The sequence below is a fragment of the Pundamilia nyererei genome, unplaced genomic scaffold, assembly GCF_000239375.1.
Source record: "Pundamilia nyererei isolate P.nyererei 1_Seehausen unplaced genomic scaffold, PunNye1.0 scaffold00044, whole genome shotgun sequence".
NCBI classification, from domain to species: domain Eukaryota; kingdom Metazoa; phylum Chordata; class Actinopteri; order Cichliformes; family Cichlidae; genus Pundamilia; species Pundamilia nyererei.
Window position 1 is genome coordinate 3,720,850 of NW_005187445.1, and position 18,809 is coordinate 3,739,658.

General features: G+C 41.1%; 1 protein-coding gene across 1 annotated transcript in view; it reads left to right on the plus strand.

Moving 5' to 3' along the window:
* Positions 1–18,809, plus strand: part of LOC102192111 (cadherin-4-like) — a 242,552-nt gene that overhangs the window by 215,648 nt on the left and 8,095 nt on the right. The window contains exons 10-12 of the mRNA XM_005731792.1: positions 3,459–3,644; positions 7,417–7,673; positions 14,592–14,734. Of these exons, the coding sequence (XP_005731849.1) occupies positions 3,459–3,644; positions 7,417–7,673; positions 14,592–14,734 (586 nt within the window). The remainder of the gene's footprint in view (positions 1–3,458; positions 3,645–7,416; positions 7,674–14,591; positions 14,735–18,809) is intronic.

Sequence of the window (18,809 nt, forward strand, 5' to 3'; positions counted from 1 at the left end):
GTTTTTCTGCGTTCGACATGTTTTGTTTAATGAAAAGGCTGTCTCCGTGTCAGTGTGGTTTCAGATGTCAGGATTATTCTGGATGTGTGGCTTCCTATCATCAGGGATGAGAGCCTGGTTATGTCGGGTAGATAAGGTGCTTAGCTTTGCAACTGCTGGAATATCGACCGAGGCAGTATCAGCCAAACAGTATACTGTACACAACTCTTAGAGGTGGTAGCAGCAATTTTAGCATTAGCATTTGCACTGGGGGCTATTAAGACCCTTATGATGATGACTTAGCGTTAGAGGTAAGCATATGTCAGTCACAGAGCTCGTCAGAGAACTGCTACGTCACACAAAGCAGGGCATTCGGAGGGCAGAGGGAAGGAAGAAGCAGAGGAAAGGGTGAAGAAAGAAAGAAAACAGTAAGGGGAGCTGATGAGTGGACCACCAAGTAGAGTCAACGATGGAAAATGAAAAGGAAAAAAGTGACGAGAGAATGATGGGGAGAGAAGAAGGAATGAAGAATTATTTAGTCGCGGGAGCTATTTTGTACAGCAGTAGTGATAAAGTGTAGACATGGCTCGTTGTAAATCAGAGGCCTCTACTGACTCGGCACCCCCTTCCTGCATTAAGATTCTCTACCGATGGTGGTGTATTGATGATAGTGGGCAATAATAGATTGATATTCTCTGTATTCCACCGTGTTTAAGTGCATTTCCATCACCGTCACAGAGGAAAGTTAATACTATCATGGATATTGATGATCAAGTTTAGTGGAGGTTTTGGAGCCACGATGAGCAGAGCACTTTTACCCACTCCCTTCATAAATCATCCACTTTCATGGGGGTATAACATAAGAGCCATTTTGTCGAGAATGCAGGCCATTATGCAAATATTTAGTGTTTGCAATAAACCCCATAGATCTTTCAACATGTCCCAGAAATATAAAGTTTGGGGAATTTGTCTTTAATGTTGGAGATTAATATTTCATCATGCCTATCAGAGGCTGGCCTATTTTTTCAAGTCCGCAAAGGGTGGTGCATGGGTACAGATGGGAAGACTTTGGGTGGATAGTCAGGGCTGCATACATGCATGTGCCATCCATGGTACAGACGGATGAAATGTGGCATTCACTGATTTTGGGAATACGTAGAAACGTAAAACCATGAAATCAGAGTGTCTCTTTGCAAGAGTCACCGCAGTGCTTTCTTGGCCTCCTTTAGCTACTATCCTAACAAAGCTTATATGATTAAGTCCCCTGTCACTTCTCTGCTTTCGCTTTTACCTCTCCTTGCCTCTTTTAGTGTTTCTCCACTGCCAGAAAAGTGACAGAGAGTTCAGGGTGTTGGCAAGAGGTGTTTTGTCAAGTGTTGTGCCAACAGCACTGTGTGCCAATCACAATCAGAAAGTCCAGCAGTTGGGGACAGAATCATATACAAAAAAATACAAGCCTATGTAATTAGAGGAAATTTAAGCCTCTGCCTGTAGATGGTGATACAGAAGGTCTATGTTAAAAGACCCACTAACAGCAGAGCCAATAGAAGCCGCAGCAGCATTAGTATAATAAATCACTAAGACAGTGAAAGAAAGAGAGCAACTCTAGGCTTTTCCCCCCCAATGTTTAAAAGCTCTTTGTTCCATCCATTATTGACAATAACCCCAACATCCATCAAAGATCACTGTCATTAAAGTTAAACCCTTGAAAACAGAGCGTTTGTAAATGATAATTCGGAGAAACCTTTGGTTTAAGAGAGGAACAATAATGACTTCCAAGTAATTATCTGAAGGTTTACTCAAAGATCTCACCTGTCTATTATTCAGCGCAGAAAGGCTCTTGTCTCCTTGAAAATGTTCAGATCAACTGCATTCTTAAACTTACTTTGTTATGCTGAAAGGCACACTGCGTTGCATTACTCATCACAGGAATTTGATGCTTGTTAACATACTTGCTATCTAAAATCAAAAATGACAAAAGTGCAGTAATTGGAAGTTATTGACTGTAATATGCGTTGCCCTTGACGTCCTGTACACATTTATGTTGACAGTTTTAGTCTTTTACATTTGACGTTTTTTGCAAAGAACCCTTTCAAGTTTGTGTTTGCCACGTGAGTATAGTAATAATAGTTTTCCCTGAGAGAAAAAAACGAGACTTAATTTATTCAAACTCTTGATGTGACGTATCACGCCCCTCCCCCTCCCCCCCTCCTCTATATAAAGAGATAATGAGACAAAAAGCTCAGACTGCGGCACTGATAATCAGAGCTGCGGTGTACCCTTCAAAGTCTTCCATCAGATTTGATTAACACTTGCCCTTAGTTGTTACTGTGTGTTGAGAAATAAGATGCTCCTTAGGGAGCCTATAAGAACCACCACTGAAGTTTTATTTTATTGAACTGGCGTTGGGGAGTCCCTGAACCAAACCACAGTAATAAACCACACGAGCACACACGTACACACTCTAACACTAACAAACGACAGCCTGCCTATCCAAAGAAGGCAGCGCATCAGGACCACCCGGACTTGTCTGTTGTCTTAAGAATGTCATTGAGTCTCTGAACAGCTCTCCCGACGCAGCCCCCTAATCTGCCCGCTGCTGTCGGCTGTTTGCTGGGTGATGCGAGGTTTGCCAGGCAGGGTATTATGATCCGATGGAGTGTTTGGTCTGGGGCTTTGCTCTTTGATATCCTCACATAAGCTACTCAGTCGCTCTTCCATGCCTGTTACCCATGTGACACGGTGACTGTACGGTACTACATGCCTGTTGCCTGCAGATGAGATGAGGTCATGCCAACACGCTCTGACCTCAAGTAATTGGTTAAGAGTTGACAAGTTGTTTGTGTAGGTAGGGCTACAGTCAAGTTGTGTTTTACAGAGTTGGAGTGGAGTCATTGCAATAGTTAGTTGATGGGTCTTTGTGGGATTTATTACTGAGCCTGTACAGCTTTGATGAATCCCTAACATAGCAGACGCATAACAGACAGCAGCTCACTCCTCATCAAGGCTTATCAGGGCAAAGCACATGTGTTTGTACAGGACAGGGACAACTTAAACATTTGTTTTAACCCTCCACACTCCTGTTTTTTTCTCCTCACCCATTCTTTTCTCCCATGTTTCTGTGGCTTTTTAAGGGATGAAATAGTTTTGCTCATCAATGATGTGTACTAGCAATGCAGAAAGCAGTGAAAATGGAACAACGCCCTTGTGTGCATGTGCTTGCTAGTGTGAAACTGTGTTTACTGCTTGTTTACTACCCAGCAGTGGTAAAAGCGAATTCATTAAAATTACTCTACCTGAAAACCTGAAAGGAGGAATGTTTCTATAAAGACAAATGGAAAAGCAAGATAGGCACTCAGTGGCTTTTTGTAGAAATTGCCACACTCAAACGGCTCAATGCATCTTAAACGACCACAGCGGCAGCGAGATGTTTCAAAGTGATGTATCACGAGGTAACATTTCACTCTTTCTTTCTACAGTTTTCTGGAGAGGTCCCCGAGAACCGTGTAGATGTCGTTGTGGCTAACCTGACGGTTATAGATGCTGATCAACCGCACTCCCCTAATTGGAATGCCATCTACAGGATCATCAGCGGAGACCCATCTGGGCATTTTACCATCCGCACCGACCCGATTTCAAATGATGGCATGGTCACCGTGGTGAAGGTAAGATCCAGGCCTAACATAACATTCTGAGCCTTTCCCTGTAGAAGAAACACACTGGTTTTCTCTGTTGAATGTCAAAGCCCCTCCAGATTTAGGTGCAAGCAGTAATAATAGACTACAGAGTTAAATAGGGACAGATTGGGGTCTTTGTCTTTCATATGCCCCTTTATGTCCAAATGAGGGATTGGAGACCGCTGTGCCCTTCAGAAACAGCTCGTACGCTCACACAGAGACTTAAACACAATGGCTGGTGAGACCACTGTAGCAAATTAGGTATTGATTTCTCAATTACAAAGGCAACGTTTTTTATACACTCATAATGTTGTAGCTGCTGTGGTAAAAGACAGCAACAACAAAGCCCTGTCTTGTAACAGCCTGCTACATTACTGTTTGACCTCTCAGTCAGAGGTTGTCCGCATGATTTTAACCCATTTAGAAAAAAAGCCTCCATATAACATCAATCATAAACTGTGTGTGTGTGCATTTACTGTAGATGTGTGTCCTGTTGATTTGCATCTCTGTGGCCATCCTTTGTGTGGCTTTCTGGAAATGTGCTTACTGTGTTTCATGGGTTTTGTAGAAATAACTGTTTTATTTCACCCAGGGGCTTTCTCACCATGTATCTGACTCCTGCAAACTGCATCTCACATCACATAATAATCTGAAAAAAATAGCAATAACATTTCCTTATAATTCCCATAGCACCCTGAGCAATGAGCATTGGCATTTTGCTTCTCTTCATTATCTCTAGATGACTGCCTTTTATAATCCATTCCTCTCACTCCCTGATGCAAAATTCAGCAGGCAGTCGGGTAGCCCTAAGCTTGCACAGGGACCCGTGGGAGGTTATCAGGAAATCATAAAATAAGAGACAGGACACCCCCTGGGACGAAGCAAGCAATAGACAGTCTCAACAAGTAAACAGGGTGCTTTGGTTTGCTTTGTGAAAAAGGAGACAGAACATTCACATCAGACAGCTTGTAATAGGTAAAGTCAAGAACCCATAAGACTGGTGCTAGCTTGTTGTTCCTGCTTTTTTTTTTTTTTAAAAAAACACGTTTTTTTTAACCAAGGCATCTGTGGCTGCTATTACAGACAGATTAAATTACACTGACACCAAGATACACATCAGTCTTCCACAAGAGAGTTGAATTCCTCTGTAAACAAGGGGTGAGGATTTAACCCGATCATGTCACACATTTGCACTGCTCTCTGTGGATTTTGTGAGCCGTATTCTCGTTTTACGTTACGGTAATAAAGACAGTAAACACACAAACACACACAAAAAAAATACAAATCCACACAGACACACAAATAAAGCCACTTGCTTCAAATGAGTAGTTAAGTTATGTAAATCACAGCTTATGATAAACACCAAAGATGACAGGGGAAGTGGAAAGGAGAAGTGAAGTGAGGCGAAGACAGATTTCCGAGGATTGAGGAATGCAGCCCGCAGAGAGCATAGATCACAGAGAGCCGGGGTAGGGCAGATGTGAAACGACGAGGGGGTGGAAAGCTGAAGTCCAGCGGAACAAATTAGGTAAAAGGGAAAAAGAGAAAAGAGCGAAGAGATTCAAGGAGATGTAAAATGTGATGGCTCATGGGCAAACGATGCAAGCCATGTTATTGACCTCTCACCCCTCTGGCTTCCCTCAGGGTGTGTGTGTGTGTCTCGATGTGTATGTGTGTTTTATGTAGCCTACAGCGATACTCTAGACCTCCCTGTGTTTTGAATACCACTGGCTTTAGATCAAAGACTCCTGAGCGTGGTTAGCCTGTAAATGGGCTCCCAGTGCTCCACGAGGTCACAGACGAATACACACCAGCGTGCTTACATTTATTTATACTTGCGTGCATGTACATACACAGGCAAACCATAGCACCGGTACAAACACCTCTTCTTCAGTGGCCTTGTCAACCAACCTTCCTGAAAGCGCTCATTTTGTTGTTTTTTTTATCTCTGTGCTCTCAGACTGTCCGCCGATAACAGTGAGTTGATGCAACATACAGATCTGCTCAAAGTCATTAACATCAGCATCAGCTTTGGAGCAGTAATTATCATCTGCCTGTTTAGAAATGTACAAGTGGACACTACAAGCAGCATACTTGTTCTGTTTTTATCTCCTTGCTTGCTGTCATTTGAACTCGATTGTGTATTCTTCATTAGGGGAGCAAAAAACTGTCACTGTGGTTTAAGCTCAGGTCTCAAAACCCCCTGTAGTGTACACATATACACACTTTTAATCCAAAAGGAGTGACAACACACGGCGAACAGTATCAGCCCTGCACTGTGTCTGCGTGTCTGTGTGCGTCTTTGTTCCTCAGGAGACTACTTGACATGACATCTGTTCATTTATCATGTCCCTTTTCATCAGCAAGGTTTAATGCATATTCCCCAGGTAGAGGCGAAAAGAGAAATGTTGACAGGGATCTTTACACTAATCAGTATAATGATTATAGTCCAAGCATGATGCTTGGAAATTATTTCTTCAGAAAAAGAAATAATGCTGTTGACACTATAATAGTAATAATCAGACTATATAATAAAATATCATTTAAACTTTCTCTAGCTTTAACTCTATAGCCTGCAGTGTTTTGTTAATGTGCAGGCGATGAACACGGGAGGTTAGTCACCTCTGTTATATTTTTTCATTGCTTATCCTCACCAGTACATAATACAGGCTCCTTCATTCTCCGACATTTGATTTGTTTGAGGGCAAGAATTTAAGAAACCTTGAGAAAAAAGCAAGAGAAAATGTACTTTTCTTAAAGGACCGAGAGCCAGCGTTGGTGTAATGAGTTTTACGGTTACACATTTGAGTACCCAGCTTACTATTTCGATATAATAAGTAGCATAAAGAATTCATTTTTAAGTTATTTAATTACTTTTTCAACTAAATGTCACCACATTCCCATTTTCATTCTTTTGTAATGAGAGCAAAAAGTGTAAATAAGCAAACAATAAATAAATACAAAAAATAAAATAATAATAATAAAATCCCAACCACATTTGCAGTGTTTACATCTCTTTCTGACTTCCTTGCATGTAGCTGCATACCAGGAATATAGCCTAGAATGTAGCCCATATTAGCCTTCTCTAATCTCCTCTAACTTGACTTACAACTATATGGTTGTAAGTCAAGTTAACCAGCACAATTACAAAGTCACATCAAGAGTTTGAATAAATTAAGTCTCGTGTAAGTCTTTGGAAAATTATTTGTTCGAGACATAACGGGTGTCTTTCACCTGCTATCTTGTATTTTGGTTAAAGTCGTTGGTCTGAGGAAAATTAATAGCTTTCTTGCTGGTCATGTGGTGGGAGAGATGTTGCCAATATCAAGAAGCTGTGCAGTGAAGTAAAATCAATACACTTAGTGGTAAATGTACACAGGGCTACAGACACCCTGTGGATGTATACTCATGAGCAAGCTGAAAGGGGTATTTATTTTTGCTAATGCAAAACTATTCTAAAGTGTTACCTTTACCCTGCTGTAGGTAACACTGTAACCTAAGAGGCTGTATTTGAAAAGCAGTAATCTTACCCAGAATCGGTCCAGAATAGAGCATGTCCTCATAGAGAGAAAGAGTGAAAAATAACAAATACTGAGATGAAGAGACAAGGGCAACCTGCACACAAAGGAGATAGAAAGAGAAGACGGAGCAAGCAACATGAAGGCCAACAGTTTCAAAAAGCTTAAACTATTTCAAATGTGTTCAGCATTCTCTCCTTTCAAATGTAAGTAACTCTGTTTTTTTTTTTTCCTTTCTCCAGCCGGTAGACTTTGAGATGAACCGTGCCTTCATGCTGACGGTAGTGGTGTCCAACCAGGCCCACCTGGCCACTGGCATCCAGTCCTCACTCCAGTCCACGGCTGGGGTCACCATATCTGTGCAGGATGTAAACGAACCTCCTTACTTCCCCACAAACCCAAAACACATCCGCTTTGAGGAAGGTGTCCCTGCTGGCACCAGCCTGACGACCTTCTCGGCGTCAGATCCCGACCGACTTCAGATGCAGCAGATAATCAGGTACTGAGCGAGTACTGAGAGACAGTTCTGTCCACAAAATGGAAAAATTCAGTAGGGCATTAGTTTAATTTTGATCTTGTATAGCCTTTAAATCTAATTAGATAACATCTTTTCCATGTGGTTTGGCTATATTGTCTAATTAATTCTAGCTTGTAGAGTGGCTATCTGCTGTGTAAGCACAAACCTGCATCCATATGCACTGGCAGTGGGCTAAAAAGCCTCGGATTGGTTCCCTGTCAGTGGTCAGAGGTCAAAGTTCAAAAAGGGGACTATATTTTGGCATTACCCATCTCTCAAAATCTTACTGTGAGAAGTTTATGTGCCAGCAGAGAACTCTGAGTAAGGAGGGTAAAAAGGTTAATAGGGAGCAGCAGCCTCTGGGGTAATCAGATGTGTGTGCATTCTGTAGGTTGCATGAGCACATACAGGCAGGTACACACACACACACACACAGATGCACACAACACGAGAGAGAGAGAGAACAAAAGAGATGGAGAAAGGTGGGGGCGGCAAAGAGAACAGCTGGCTGAGGCCCAAACACCTGACACAGCATTATGTCCACCTGCAGTGTTTCTTCTCTGCGCTAAGCCTCTCTGGATTTTAAATGTAAACCAACCTTTGAATGACCAGCAGGTCTTTTCTAAGTCCTGCTGTCAGTTTGACAGCACCAGTGGCTCCACTATGACCCTTCAAACTTAGATGGGTTGTGTTAAGAACAATCTGCTCTGCATTCTACATGAAGAGAGAACAAGGCTTTAGATGACACCCATACAACTGCAGAACCCATATGTTTCCATTTGTGCATGTACAATGTCAGTACTGATTACAGTGAGTGCACCGTGATTTATAACTAGCACAGAAGAGTACACAATTAAGCTGATAACACGGATGTTTGGTGTGACATTAAGACCACCTCCTTCCAACCACCTTGCACTTTAACAGCTCCTTCCTTTCAATTTCTCCAGGGAAAAGATCTAAACAAATTTCCTAGATAATTTCACAGCAAATGAGAGTAAATTGGGTGTACATTATAATTTAGGAAGATTCCAAAGTCACCAGCTGGGCTCCTGCTCTCGCTCTCTTGCTCGCTCCCACACTTTCTTTTTTTTCTGTTATCTTCCTCGCTAGATCAGTTTCTACTTTTTGTGGATTTAACTCATTGGTCTCCACTCTCTTTTTCCATGACCTGTCAAGACTGCGGTGCATCCTGGATTTAGGTTAACACTTTTACTAACATGCTGTGTTCTGGCACAGTCCGACTGACATAAACACAGGCTAAATCTCCTTCCTCCGCTCTCGCCACATGAAAAGCAAAGACTGCACCTCATTCATTTGGTTCCATCTGGACAGAATCGTTATCAATACCACTGCTTTACACCTTTTCCATAAAAGGTATCTGCTCGAGTCGTTACGTAAGGACACCAGTTGTCTTCATTATTTTTGAAGAATTTTAAATTCAGGGTTTCATTTTTGCCATTTTCTCAGTTGTATCACACAGAACTGATACTGCTGCACATACTGTGTTGTGCAAGAGTCTCACTCATTTCTTTATATTTTGCTTCCAAGGAGCCAGACTTTCTTGTATTTTTCTGGGTTTTCTTGGGTTTTCTGAAAGTCGTTCAAAGCTTTTCTTTGGACATTTGTTGCTTTTTCACTTATTTTCGATCCACTCGTTGTGCCTTACCATTTTCAAAGGGATATTTGTCTTTGTTTGTTTTTTATGAATTCACAGTGACCTATGAGTCATTTAACCATAAAAAAGGTACCTGACTCAAGGGATGAACCAGGGTCCATACATAACAGACAACTTGGCAAAGAATACGTTTAAATAAAAAAAAAAAAAGACAAAACGTTTTAAAAGCTATCCTGGTTTATTTAGCTGAACTGAAATTTTATATTGTTGCAATGGAAAATTGGGATTTCTGGTTTGAAACTGTTTATTTCACTCTACCTAAAATCACTTACCACAGAAAAAAATCAGCAGAAACAATTAGTCCTTAAGTAAATATGTACTTTAAGTCAAAGTTTTAAATTACATTATTGTCTGATTAAAACTAATAGATTTAGCTGTAACAATTTTTTTAAAGTGGGTTTAAAGTAACCTTTTTTTTTTCTGTGTATGAAAGTCCAAGGAAAGGTTTTGGAATGACCTTCAAGAAATCTCAAGAACTATTCCTGAAGACTACTTCAATAAAATGAAAAGAAAGCTTGCCTGAGAGCTTTCTGACTATGATGAGGAATAGGTGGTCATACCAAATACTCACTCTCAAGCTCATTTGAATTTCACAAACTGTTTGTTGGGTCTGTGTTTCCACAAGCCCCGCTAGTTTAGAAACGTATTCTTGTTAACGACAAAACACAAGACGAATTTCTTTTACTTGCTAGCAAGGGAGGCCCCGGCCGGTGTCTCAGAAAGCACTCTGAATCCTACCGCAGACTGACCCCAAATCCGGCCTCCGCTTGCTGCCTTTTATTGGGAAAGCAGTTCACACAATACACATCACAGCAAACGCACCTCCCACCGTAAAACCCCCAAATGGTTCTAAGACAAGGCACTATGTGTGTGTATGTGTAAACATCTGTATGCATGTGCAAGAATGTGTGTGTGTGTCCCTGTATACATGTGTCTCTGTATGCATGACTTCCTGCTCACCAAAAGGATCATAAAAGCAGGAAGCAACATCACAAGAGTCATTCAGATCTTCCAGATAGAATGTATCTGCAATAAAACCTCCCCCAGCACAGAGTGGCTGGAGAGGTGGTCAGAGACAAAGGAATGTCTTGATCCTATAGATTGAACTAAGACCTTACAAATTTAAGAAACACAATGACAACATGCAACAATTAGACTCAACACTGTATTTCCATTTATGTTTGCACTTTCAATTTCCTTTTTTTTTTTTAGCAAAATGTAACAAACAAGGGGTGGCTCAAGACTTTTACATAGTATTATACTTCCAAATGCCATCAGTCAAACATGCCTTAAACCAGGCATGCCTTTAATGGGAAAGACGTTTAGATATTACACCGGGCTTTGTGTTAGATGTAATATATTGCACATGTCGGTGTGTGTGACAAAAAGCTGTCTGTCTTTTTGAATGGATACATAAAGAAAAGTCAGACATGGAGAAGATTTAGAGGGAGCCTTAAAAGTCAAAAGTAAAGTGAAATAGGACCTAAGGGACTATAAAGGGAGGGAAGGGGACATGAACATGGTGAGGTCAAGGTTTGAAGTTGACAGGTGCTTATCAATGGAGGGACAGACTGACAGTGTGGGCTTTGGGGAAAGGCAGTGTGTACAGGAGTGGGATGGGGAGAGGGAAGAGGAGTGAAGCATCATGCATCACCTGTCAGACACCCAGCCAGTAAGGTCGAGACATGGGACTGGAGACACTGGCATAAGTGATTACCCAAACCGCCTTGGCTAAGCTTGAGACATGCATTTTTCATCCTCAGGGTCGGGGGTTTGAAAAATAAATGTCATACCTCTCCCTGCTGCTTGCTAAGATCACTAACCTGCCAGGCCTAATCATACATCCAGCTGTACTCACACACCTAGCAACTCCCAAATGAGAGAAGCCTTCTGGTGGAGGAGAGCTTCGGAAAGCATTGGAAATAAGGCGCGGGAACGAATAGGAAAACTTTCACACACAGAATAACATTGAAACCAAATTTCATATTCCAGAAGCGTACTGGAGGAAACTGTTTACTTTTACAAGAAGACAAAAAATATTGGATAGCACTTCATTAAAAAGTTAGCGACGGTGACAGCCAGTTGCCCACAGTTACGTCGTTTACAGTTGGGACTTGTAAACAAAACCACTGTGGGTGCTCTCGTTGGCGTCACTCTGATGACCAGAGCACTGTTGTTTACTATAGGCAGCACTACAGCAAGTTAAAACAACATTTTGAAGCCAGCCATATTCTCCACTTAACTTTTTGTTGAAATACAAAAACACGGCTAATGATTCCACCAAAACGTCGAGTCATTGTGTTGGAAATTTCCCCCTAAAGACTGTTTATACAGAGGTTTTTTTGTGCGTTAAATATGGTTTAATTCGTCTGCGGTGACTGGAGTTGGAGAGAGTTAATTGAAGTGTGGGGATGAATAGAGCACTCTGCTTTGTGAACAAACCTTTGTGTTACGGCGTTTATCATCAGAGGGCGTACATGCGCTCGTGTTATCGTGGAACGTACCCGGGGACAAATAGGTGCTGCAGTCATTTTGCAGGGCAAAAAAAGAAGAAAATGTCTTATACACACCTATTTATGCGCTCCATATTTGAATCCTTCTCTGTCCCTGATTTTAAAGGGTCTGTTATCCAAGTGAAAAACAAAAATTCTTGCTTTGGCATTGAGCTGTGCTGAAAACATTGATTTTATTTGCCCAAATGTTGAGGCACTGACCTCTGAGATTTCTGAGTAAAGTTCATTCGTGACTGCTCATTTGTCAGGCATATTAAAAAGAAATTATTTGCGTATTTCTAATCTTTTCTGCTGAATTTTGGATAAAAAGATTGACACCACTATCATGTCTGTGCACCACCTAAAATTAAGGTTAAATAATTAACAAGTCTCTTAACATGCCAAATCTTTTTGTACACAAAGTGAAGTGTAAAAACAGCAAATTATATTTCTGGTTTTATGTTTTTTGACTGATAGTTTGCCAGAGAAATAGCAGAAACTCCAGGGCTTAAAACGCTGATGTTTGTACAGATAAAAAAATTTGTATAGTTAATTAGTGACCTTAAGAGATTCCCATTAGCAGACATTTTAAACTATAAAACTACTATTAAAAAAAAGAGTTTGTGTGATGAGGCTTGGCTCCAAGGCAGACAGGAGGCAAAGCTGGGAGGTGAAGAGAGCTGGGAAGGACAGTGGAGAGTGGGCTGACAGGTGAGTGTGGCAGAAGAAGTGACAGCATGGCTGGCAGGTAGCTGACTGGTTGCTGGCTTGCACATTAGGAAGATCTGAGGCGCAGAGACAGAACTTGGTTAACACGAGAGAGAAATATACAAGGAAATAAATCAGAGTTGGCCCAGCGTTAGTTTACTGCTGAAGCTGACAGAACAATCTGGCGGAGAGTGGTTGGAGAAGCAGTTGGTTAGGTGAGCTGATGAGACAAGGGTGTGCCAGCCATGGATCAGGATGAAAGCCACGCCCAGGAAAGCAAAGTAGAACGCAGAGACAGAAGGGAGGGGAAAAAATTTGGCTTAATTCATCTTCATATTGACAGATATGAAAGGGTATCAAGAAAAATATTTCCCCAGATCAAAAACTGTTTGTTTAATAGGCTCAGAAATATGTTTTTATTTTTCAAACATGATGTTTCTAGCATTTGGAAAAACTTTTTCTCTTCTCATTAAAATGTACACCCATTTGTCTGCCCTCCACTCCACAGACAGAGAGCATTTGTCAGTTTGGCATGGTCAAGCCAATAGAAATGCATTTGGACACAGAACAGCAGTAGGTATCAAGTCGGTCTTAATGAGGACATTAAAATTAGATCATACAGCCATGCTGCTACTTCCGAATGTCACCTCTCCTACACATTCCTGCTCATTTTCCTCCCTCTTTTATCCCACCCTCCCACTGTGATGTACTCACTGTAGTCCTGGTGGTGATTTCACTGTCTGCCTGTTAGCGGCTGTGGGCTTGGCTTGCCTGTGTGAATCTGTCTAGAGTGTGGGAATGTCATCTCTGTGATTCCCTTCCCCGCACTGTGCTCTGCCTCGGATCATGCCCACTGCCTGCTGGGAAAATCCCACCTCAATCACTACAGGATAGAGATTATAGTCTCTGTCCACCCCTCACCCCCCTACTTATTGCCACCCATCCCTTCAGGCTTTCAGTCTCCTGCATGTAAGTAGAAATGCTATGCAGTATTTAATCAAGCACAAATAAATAAGTGAGCTGTACGCTAATGCTGAGTAAAGTACATTTCAGTAAACATAAAAGTGGGGTTAAGGTCAAATCCATTTCATTTTGAATAGATTGAGCCTGGAAGTGTATGTCACATAACAAGTTGGCTTTTTCACCCCGGCTCACATTCAGTAAATGAAATGAAATTGGTGTAGAAACATAGGTGCACAAGGCCAAGGTGTCACATGTCTACAGATGATGTCTCATAGTGTACGCGTGAACCAAGAGTGGTTTCTGTTGATGAACTCGGAATCGGAGAATAAATGAGACACAGATGAGAAGATACAGACGGGGCTACGAAAATGAATGAACACAAAAGCACCTCAAGTTAAGGTGAGGCGACATGAGTAGAGAGAGCTTAGATAAAAATGAATGTGTGAAACAAGCCAAAGGAAACAAAAGCCAGCAAAACAAGAACAGCGAGATCAGAGTGAGATTGGCATTCGGTCCTGGAGATGATCCCCTGTTCCTTCTCTGCTGCTTTATCCCAGAGGACTGCTGCCACCTGCTACCACATCCACTTTCCTGTCAGTACCAAGATCCCATGTTCCCATCTCCACACTATACACATTCCCTATATACACACACAGGCACATTTGCAAACATGCAAGCATCGCGACATATATGCATATAAACCTCTCAGTGTAAGCTTAAGCAAACACGTTCAGAAAATGGGTGTGTAAAACACACACATACACACACACACACACACACACACAGGTAGTTGCGTCAGTGCTTAACTAGGGAGGTAATTGACTTCAATGGCTGGTACACAGGAGTGGGAAAAAAATGAGGTGAAATTGACTGTAGGCTGCACGCTCTGGAGAAGAAGTCGTTGAAGAATTAAACTGTGTGAAGGTCAAGCTGTTGTGATTTTTAGACCGTGTGTGTGTGGGGAGGCAATTTAGGTATGCACAGATGCAAGAGAAAATTTCTAATTGCTTGTAAACAGGGAAACGCTAACGTCTCCATCGATCTGTCTTTGTGTGTCTTTAGGTATTCAAAGCTGAACGACCCAGCAGACTGGCTGTCCATCAATAGAAGCAACGGTCAGATAGTAACCACAGCAATGCTCGACCGGGAGTCTGTCTATGTAAAAAACAACATATATGAAGCCACATTTCTGGCAACAGACAATGGTAAGAAACTCTTTTAAGCTGCTGCATTAGTGACGTTTGCTATTTTTCATTTAAAATCAGAGTTTGCTGTTTCTTACATATTTGCTTAACACTTTTACCACATTTTTTTTATCAAGTTTTCATTCTTTAAAGACTCCGATGTCCAATAGTTTAGGCATATGATGACAGAACTGGGACTTTCTACAGTATAACATACACCTCAGCGTAAAATCAGTATTCTTGAAGGTGCTTTGCTACCATTTGTTTTATATGCATTTGATGTAATCCAGAGCCAAGAGTTGTACAGTGTAATTGAACTCTGAGACACAAGCTAGTGTTTTGTATATTGAGTATATCAGCTGATTAAAACTTCGACTTGCATGTGGATTTAGAAGACTATAAAGGCATGTAGCTGGGTTAGAGTCAGTGAAAATCCAGGATTTGCACAACTGGTTAAACTGTTGAGCCTCTCCTATCTTGTGTCCAAGCCGGCTTCCTCCTTGGGCTTTGTGCAATTTATGTAGCATACATTGTTTGTTCTGCCTCAAAGTTGAAACTCAAGCATTACAGAGCACAAACCCAATCACAGCAAACAAATAACTTTTTCTCAAGTGGAAGTGAATGTTTCTTGTTTTCTTAAGTAAAACGGGAAATGCTATTTTCCTTCCAAATTGCCTTATCAGTGACGTGCAGCGCACTGGTGCATTTATCTTAAGTTGAGCTGGCTTTGAAACATTGGTGTGTTTATAGGTGTTAGCACGTGTGAAGCCACTCGTTTGAAACGAAATTTGGCGAGTACGTGCACATGTGTGGGTACATGTATTTGTGATGACTGACAATGTCAAACAGCAAAAAATGTAACCTGCTGTGTTGATGCATGGAGACGCAGCAGGATTATAGGTTTACATGCTCCTGTTGTTTGGACTTTCCTGTTTTTTTTTTCTGCTTTTTAATTCCAAACCTTCTTTATAATCACAATATGTTACCTGTTTCCTATTATTTGGGGTTTTTTGCTCACCTCACCTTTGTAAAGTACACCGTTTCGACAGGCATGCTTCTAATAGGTCTGCCTGATATTGGGACTGTGGCCAAGAACAAAAGAAACCAGAAGGGTTTTTTTCATGTGCATGTTTGTGTGTCTATGTGGGTCTTGCCTGAGTGCCAGCCGTCACAACATAAGAGGGATTATGGTAAGAAGTACTATGAGACAGTAAGGATAGTAGAATGGGACATGAAGAGGTGGTGACAGCATGGTGAGAAGTACACTTATTACACCCCCTCGATGAAATCTGACCATTTCAGAACCCTTTGGCTCATTTTCCTCTTAACACACCTATGGTATTGTTTATTTTTATGCGTTATTCAAAGAGCATATGGTAGGCTTACTACGAGTCTTTTCACCATGCCTCGCATCTCTCATCCCCCATCAAAAAAAGGAGTTAATACAAATCCTTTTGAGGAATTTACACAAACATAATTATTTATTTAGCTGGTTAAAACCCACATAATTCTCCTATCAGCTGTGGCAAGCTGCTTCCACATGTCCCCCATACATGGCTAGGATTAACAAACCAGCAGAACTGGTAAGCCTCTGTGTGTGTGTGTGCGCGCGCGTGTATGTGTGTGTGTGCATTTGAAAGCCTGCGTTTGCAGTACTGCATTCATGAACCACATGTATTCCTGGTAGAGCATCTACACATGTACAAATTGCATTTAACAGTCTGCATTAACTGTGTATTTGTATAGGGACAAGTATGTGACATGAACCATGCCACACACAGGGCCTATGCTAATTTCCAATGCCTGTCCCTAGACTGGCTTTTAAAGTACAAAAAAACTGGAAATACACACAACAGTTAATACGAAGAGATGCATAATTACTGTCTGGATGCTTATAGCATGAAAAAAGACACTAATAATAAAGATGTTTAATTAGTGTTGGTCAAATCAAGTGATCCACTTGATCACTTGGATGGGAAATGAATTTAAAGCTTTTAGAAGCTGTTGTATAATATTTGAAAACTCAAGTGATTTTATAGCCTGCATGGCTTCCTAAAGGATCTGGCTTTTGAATGATGAATAATAACTTGGACATTATAGAAGTCTACCTGTTAATTAACGAGTCGTCATAGTTAAAAGAATGCAATGTTATCTATCTATAGACAACATGAACAATAGATGAAAGATGTCGTTACCATGACATTAATCTCTGGTTTCTTGAGTCCTGTTGTAAAGCCTCGAGATAGGTGTTTCCATCTTAGTTGCAAAAAAACTGATGTGGCAATGAAGGACAGAACTGGCTATAAAAAGCTCATTGGCTAATGTCTCGTGCTTGGCAAGTCAGCGTGTCATTTCATACTCCATTTCATCACCAAGATGTACAAAATACACTTGTTTTTTAGTCATCGTTACCCAAAATTAGCAACAGAGCCCTTAAACTCAGTAGGAATGTGTTTATAGTGGCCTTCAGATAGAATGCATGTTTAAGGCACTTCCCCCAAAACTGTGTGTGAGCTGAGCATCTATATTGTTTTCACTTTTACGCCTGTTGTCCAGTTATGGCAGAAATTTTAGGTCACTTATCCAATGTCTCTAGATACTAAAACGTATTATATTCATCAGTGACGTCTTGATGTCTTTATTAATCACTTGATATTAATGAAGCAATCGAAAAACCATAGTGTTACCAGTCAAACAGAGCTCGAACTGATAACAGACTCACTCCAGACCCTTGTCTTCAGCTGTGTCTCACCCTTCTTGTGGCAAACGTCTTGCTCTGTTGCCACATTTAATTGGCAGATCTGTAAGCTTTGCATAAATCTTTGTAAATTGCATTGCCCTTATCTCATGCCAGAGATGAGCCCTGGGGTCGCTTGATTCCATGTGATGACTGGGCCAGTGGGGCATGACAGGGAAATGACTCCTAATTGGGGAAAGCTAAGGGCCGTCACCCACTGACACACACTCAATAAACAACGCTGAGCTTTATACCGCTAAGCACCCTTTCTTAAGATGTTTCTCTGCCACATTTTCCTGCTGCACATACGCATTCATGCATTCATCACTTTGCTCAGCTATCTCCCTCCCTGATTGTTTAAAGTGTCTATTTCTTATTCCTAGTTCTCCATAATGCAGTTGCTGATGGTCTGTTGCTGTGTTCGGTCAATGCAGAAGCTTCTAGATTGTGCCCGTAGACGAAGTGTGAGCGTGTCTGTGTGCACCAGTGCATGTTATTGCACTCCAAGGCTGACACTATTGTAGTTAAAGCAGCACTTACAATGGCATGCCTACATCAGTATCAGACCAAGTTGCCTCGACAATTTCCACAGATTTACAAAGCTGAGTCAGAACAACATTGGTGTAACGTTTAGAGCGTTTAATGTCACAATTTTGTTACCTTGCTAATAGGCAATAGCTGCGGATTTATATGTATAATGTGATTACTACCTAAAAATGGTAAATGAGCCAGTCTAGTGCAGTCATTGAGAGTTCAACACAGAAGAAAAATCACCTAGATTCTTAGTACAACTTGATCTCACTTTAAAAATGATGCAACACTGCTTTCAGTTTGCAACAACACCTTTATTTTACATTCTAAATGTTCCCTGCATACGTTCTATGGAGATTTACTTTTAATACATAAACACACGTGTATACTGTGTTTAATTTCAAGTATTCAACTGATTGTCTGTGTGACAGTGAAGGACTGTCAATGTGCATTGACAATGTCCCATTAGTTGTTTTAAAGCAATGTACTGTTAATATTTCAAATAAAAGTGCCTTTATGTCCAAAATGGTAAACGACTATCATATAACAGTGTAATACACATAGACAAAGACTTGTTTAGTTGTGTTACAGTCATCATTATTGTACCTAGACTCGCTCCAGAAGATTGGATGCGCTGTGCCGCCATCTGGATCGACTGTGATGGGTTTGATTTTGCTGTAAGACTAAAAGAAGAACTGGAAAGCACAACTGTCAGAAGTGTTTCTGTCAAGTGTAGAAATTCTCCTGCAGCTCCACAGTATTCCTACCTTTTCATCGTCATTGTGAATGAACAATGCTCCAATCACCTCTTCTCGTTCCTTTTTTGTA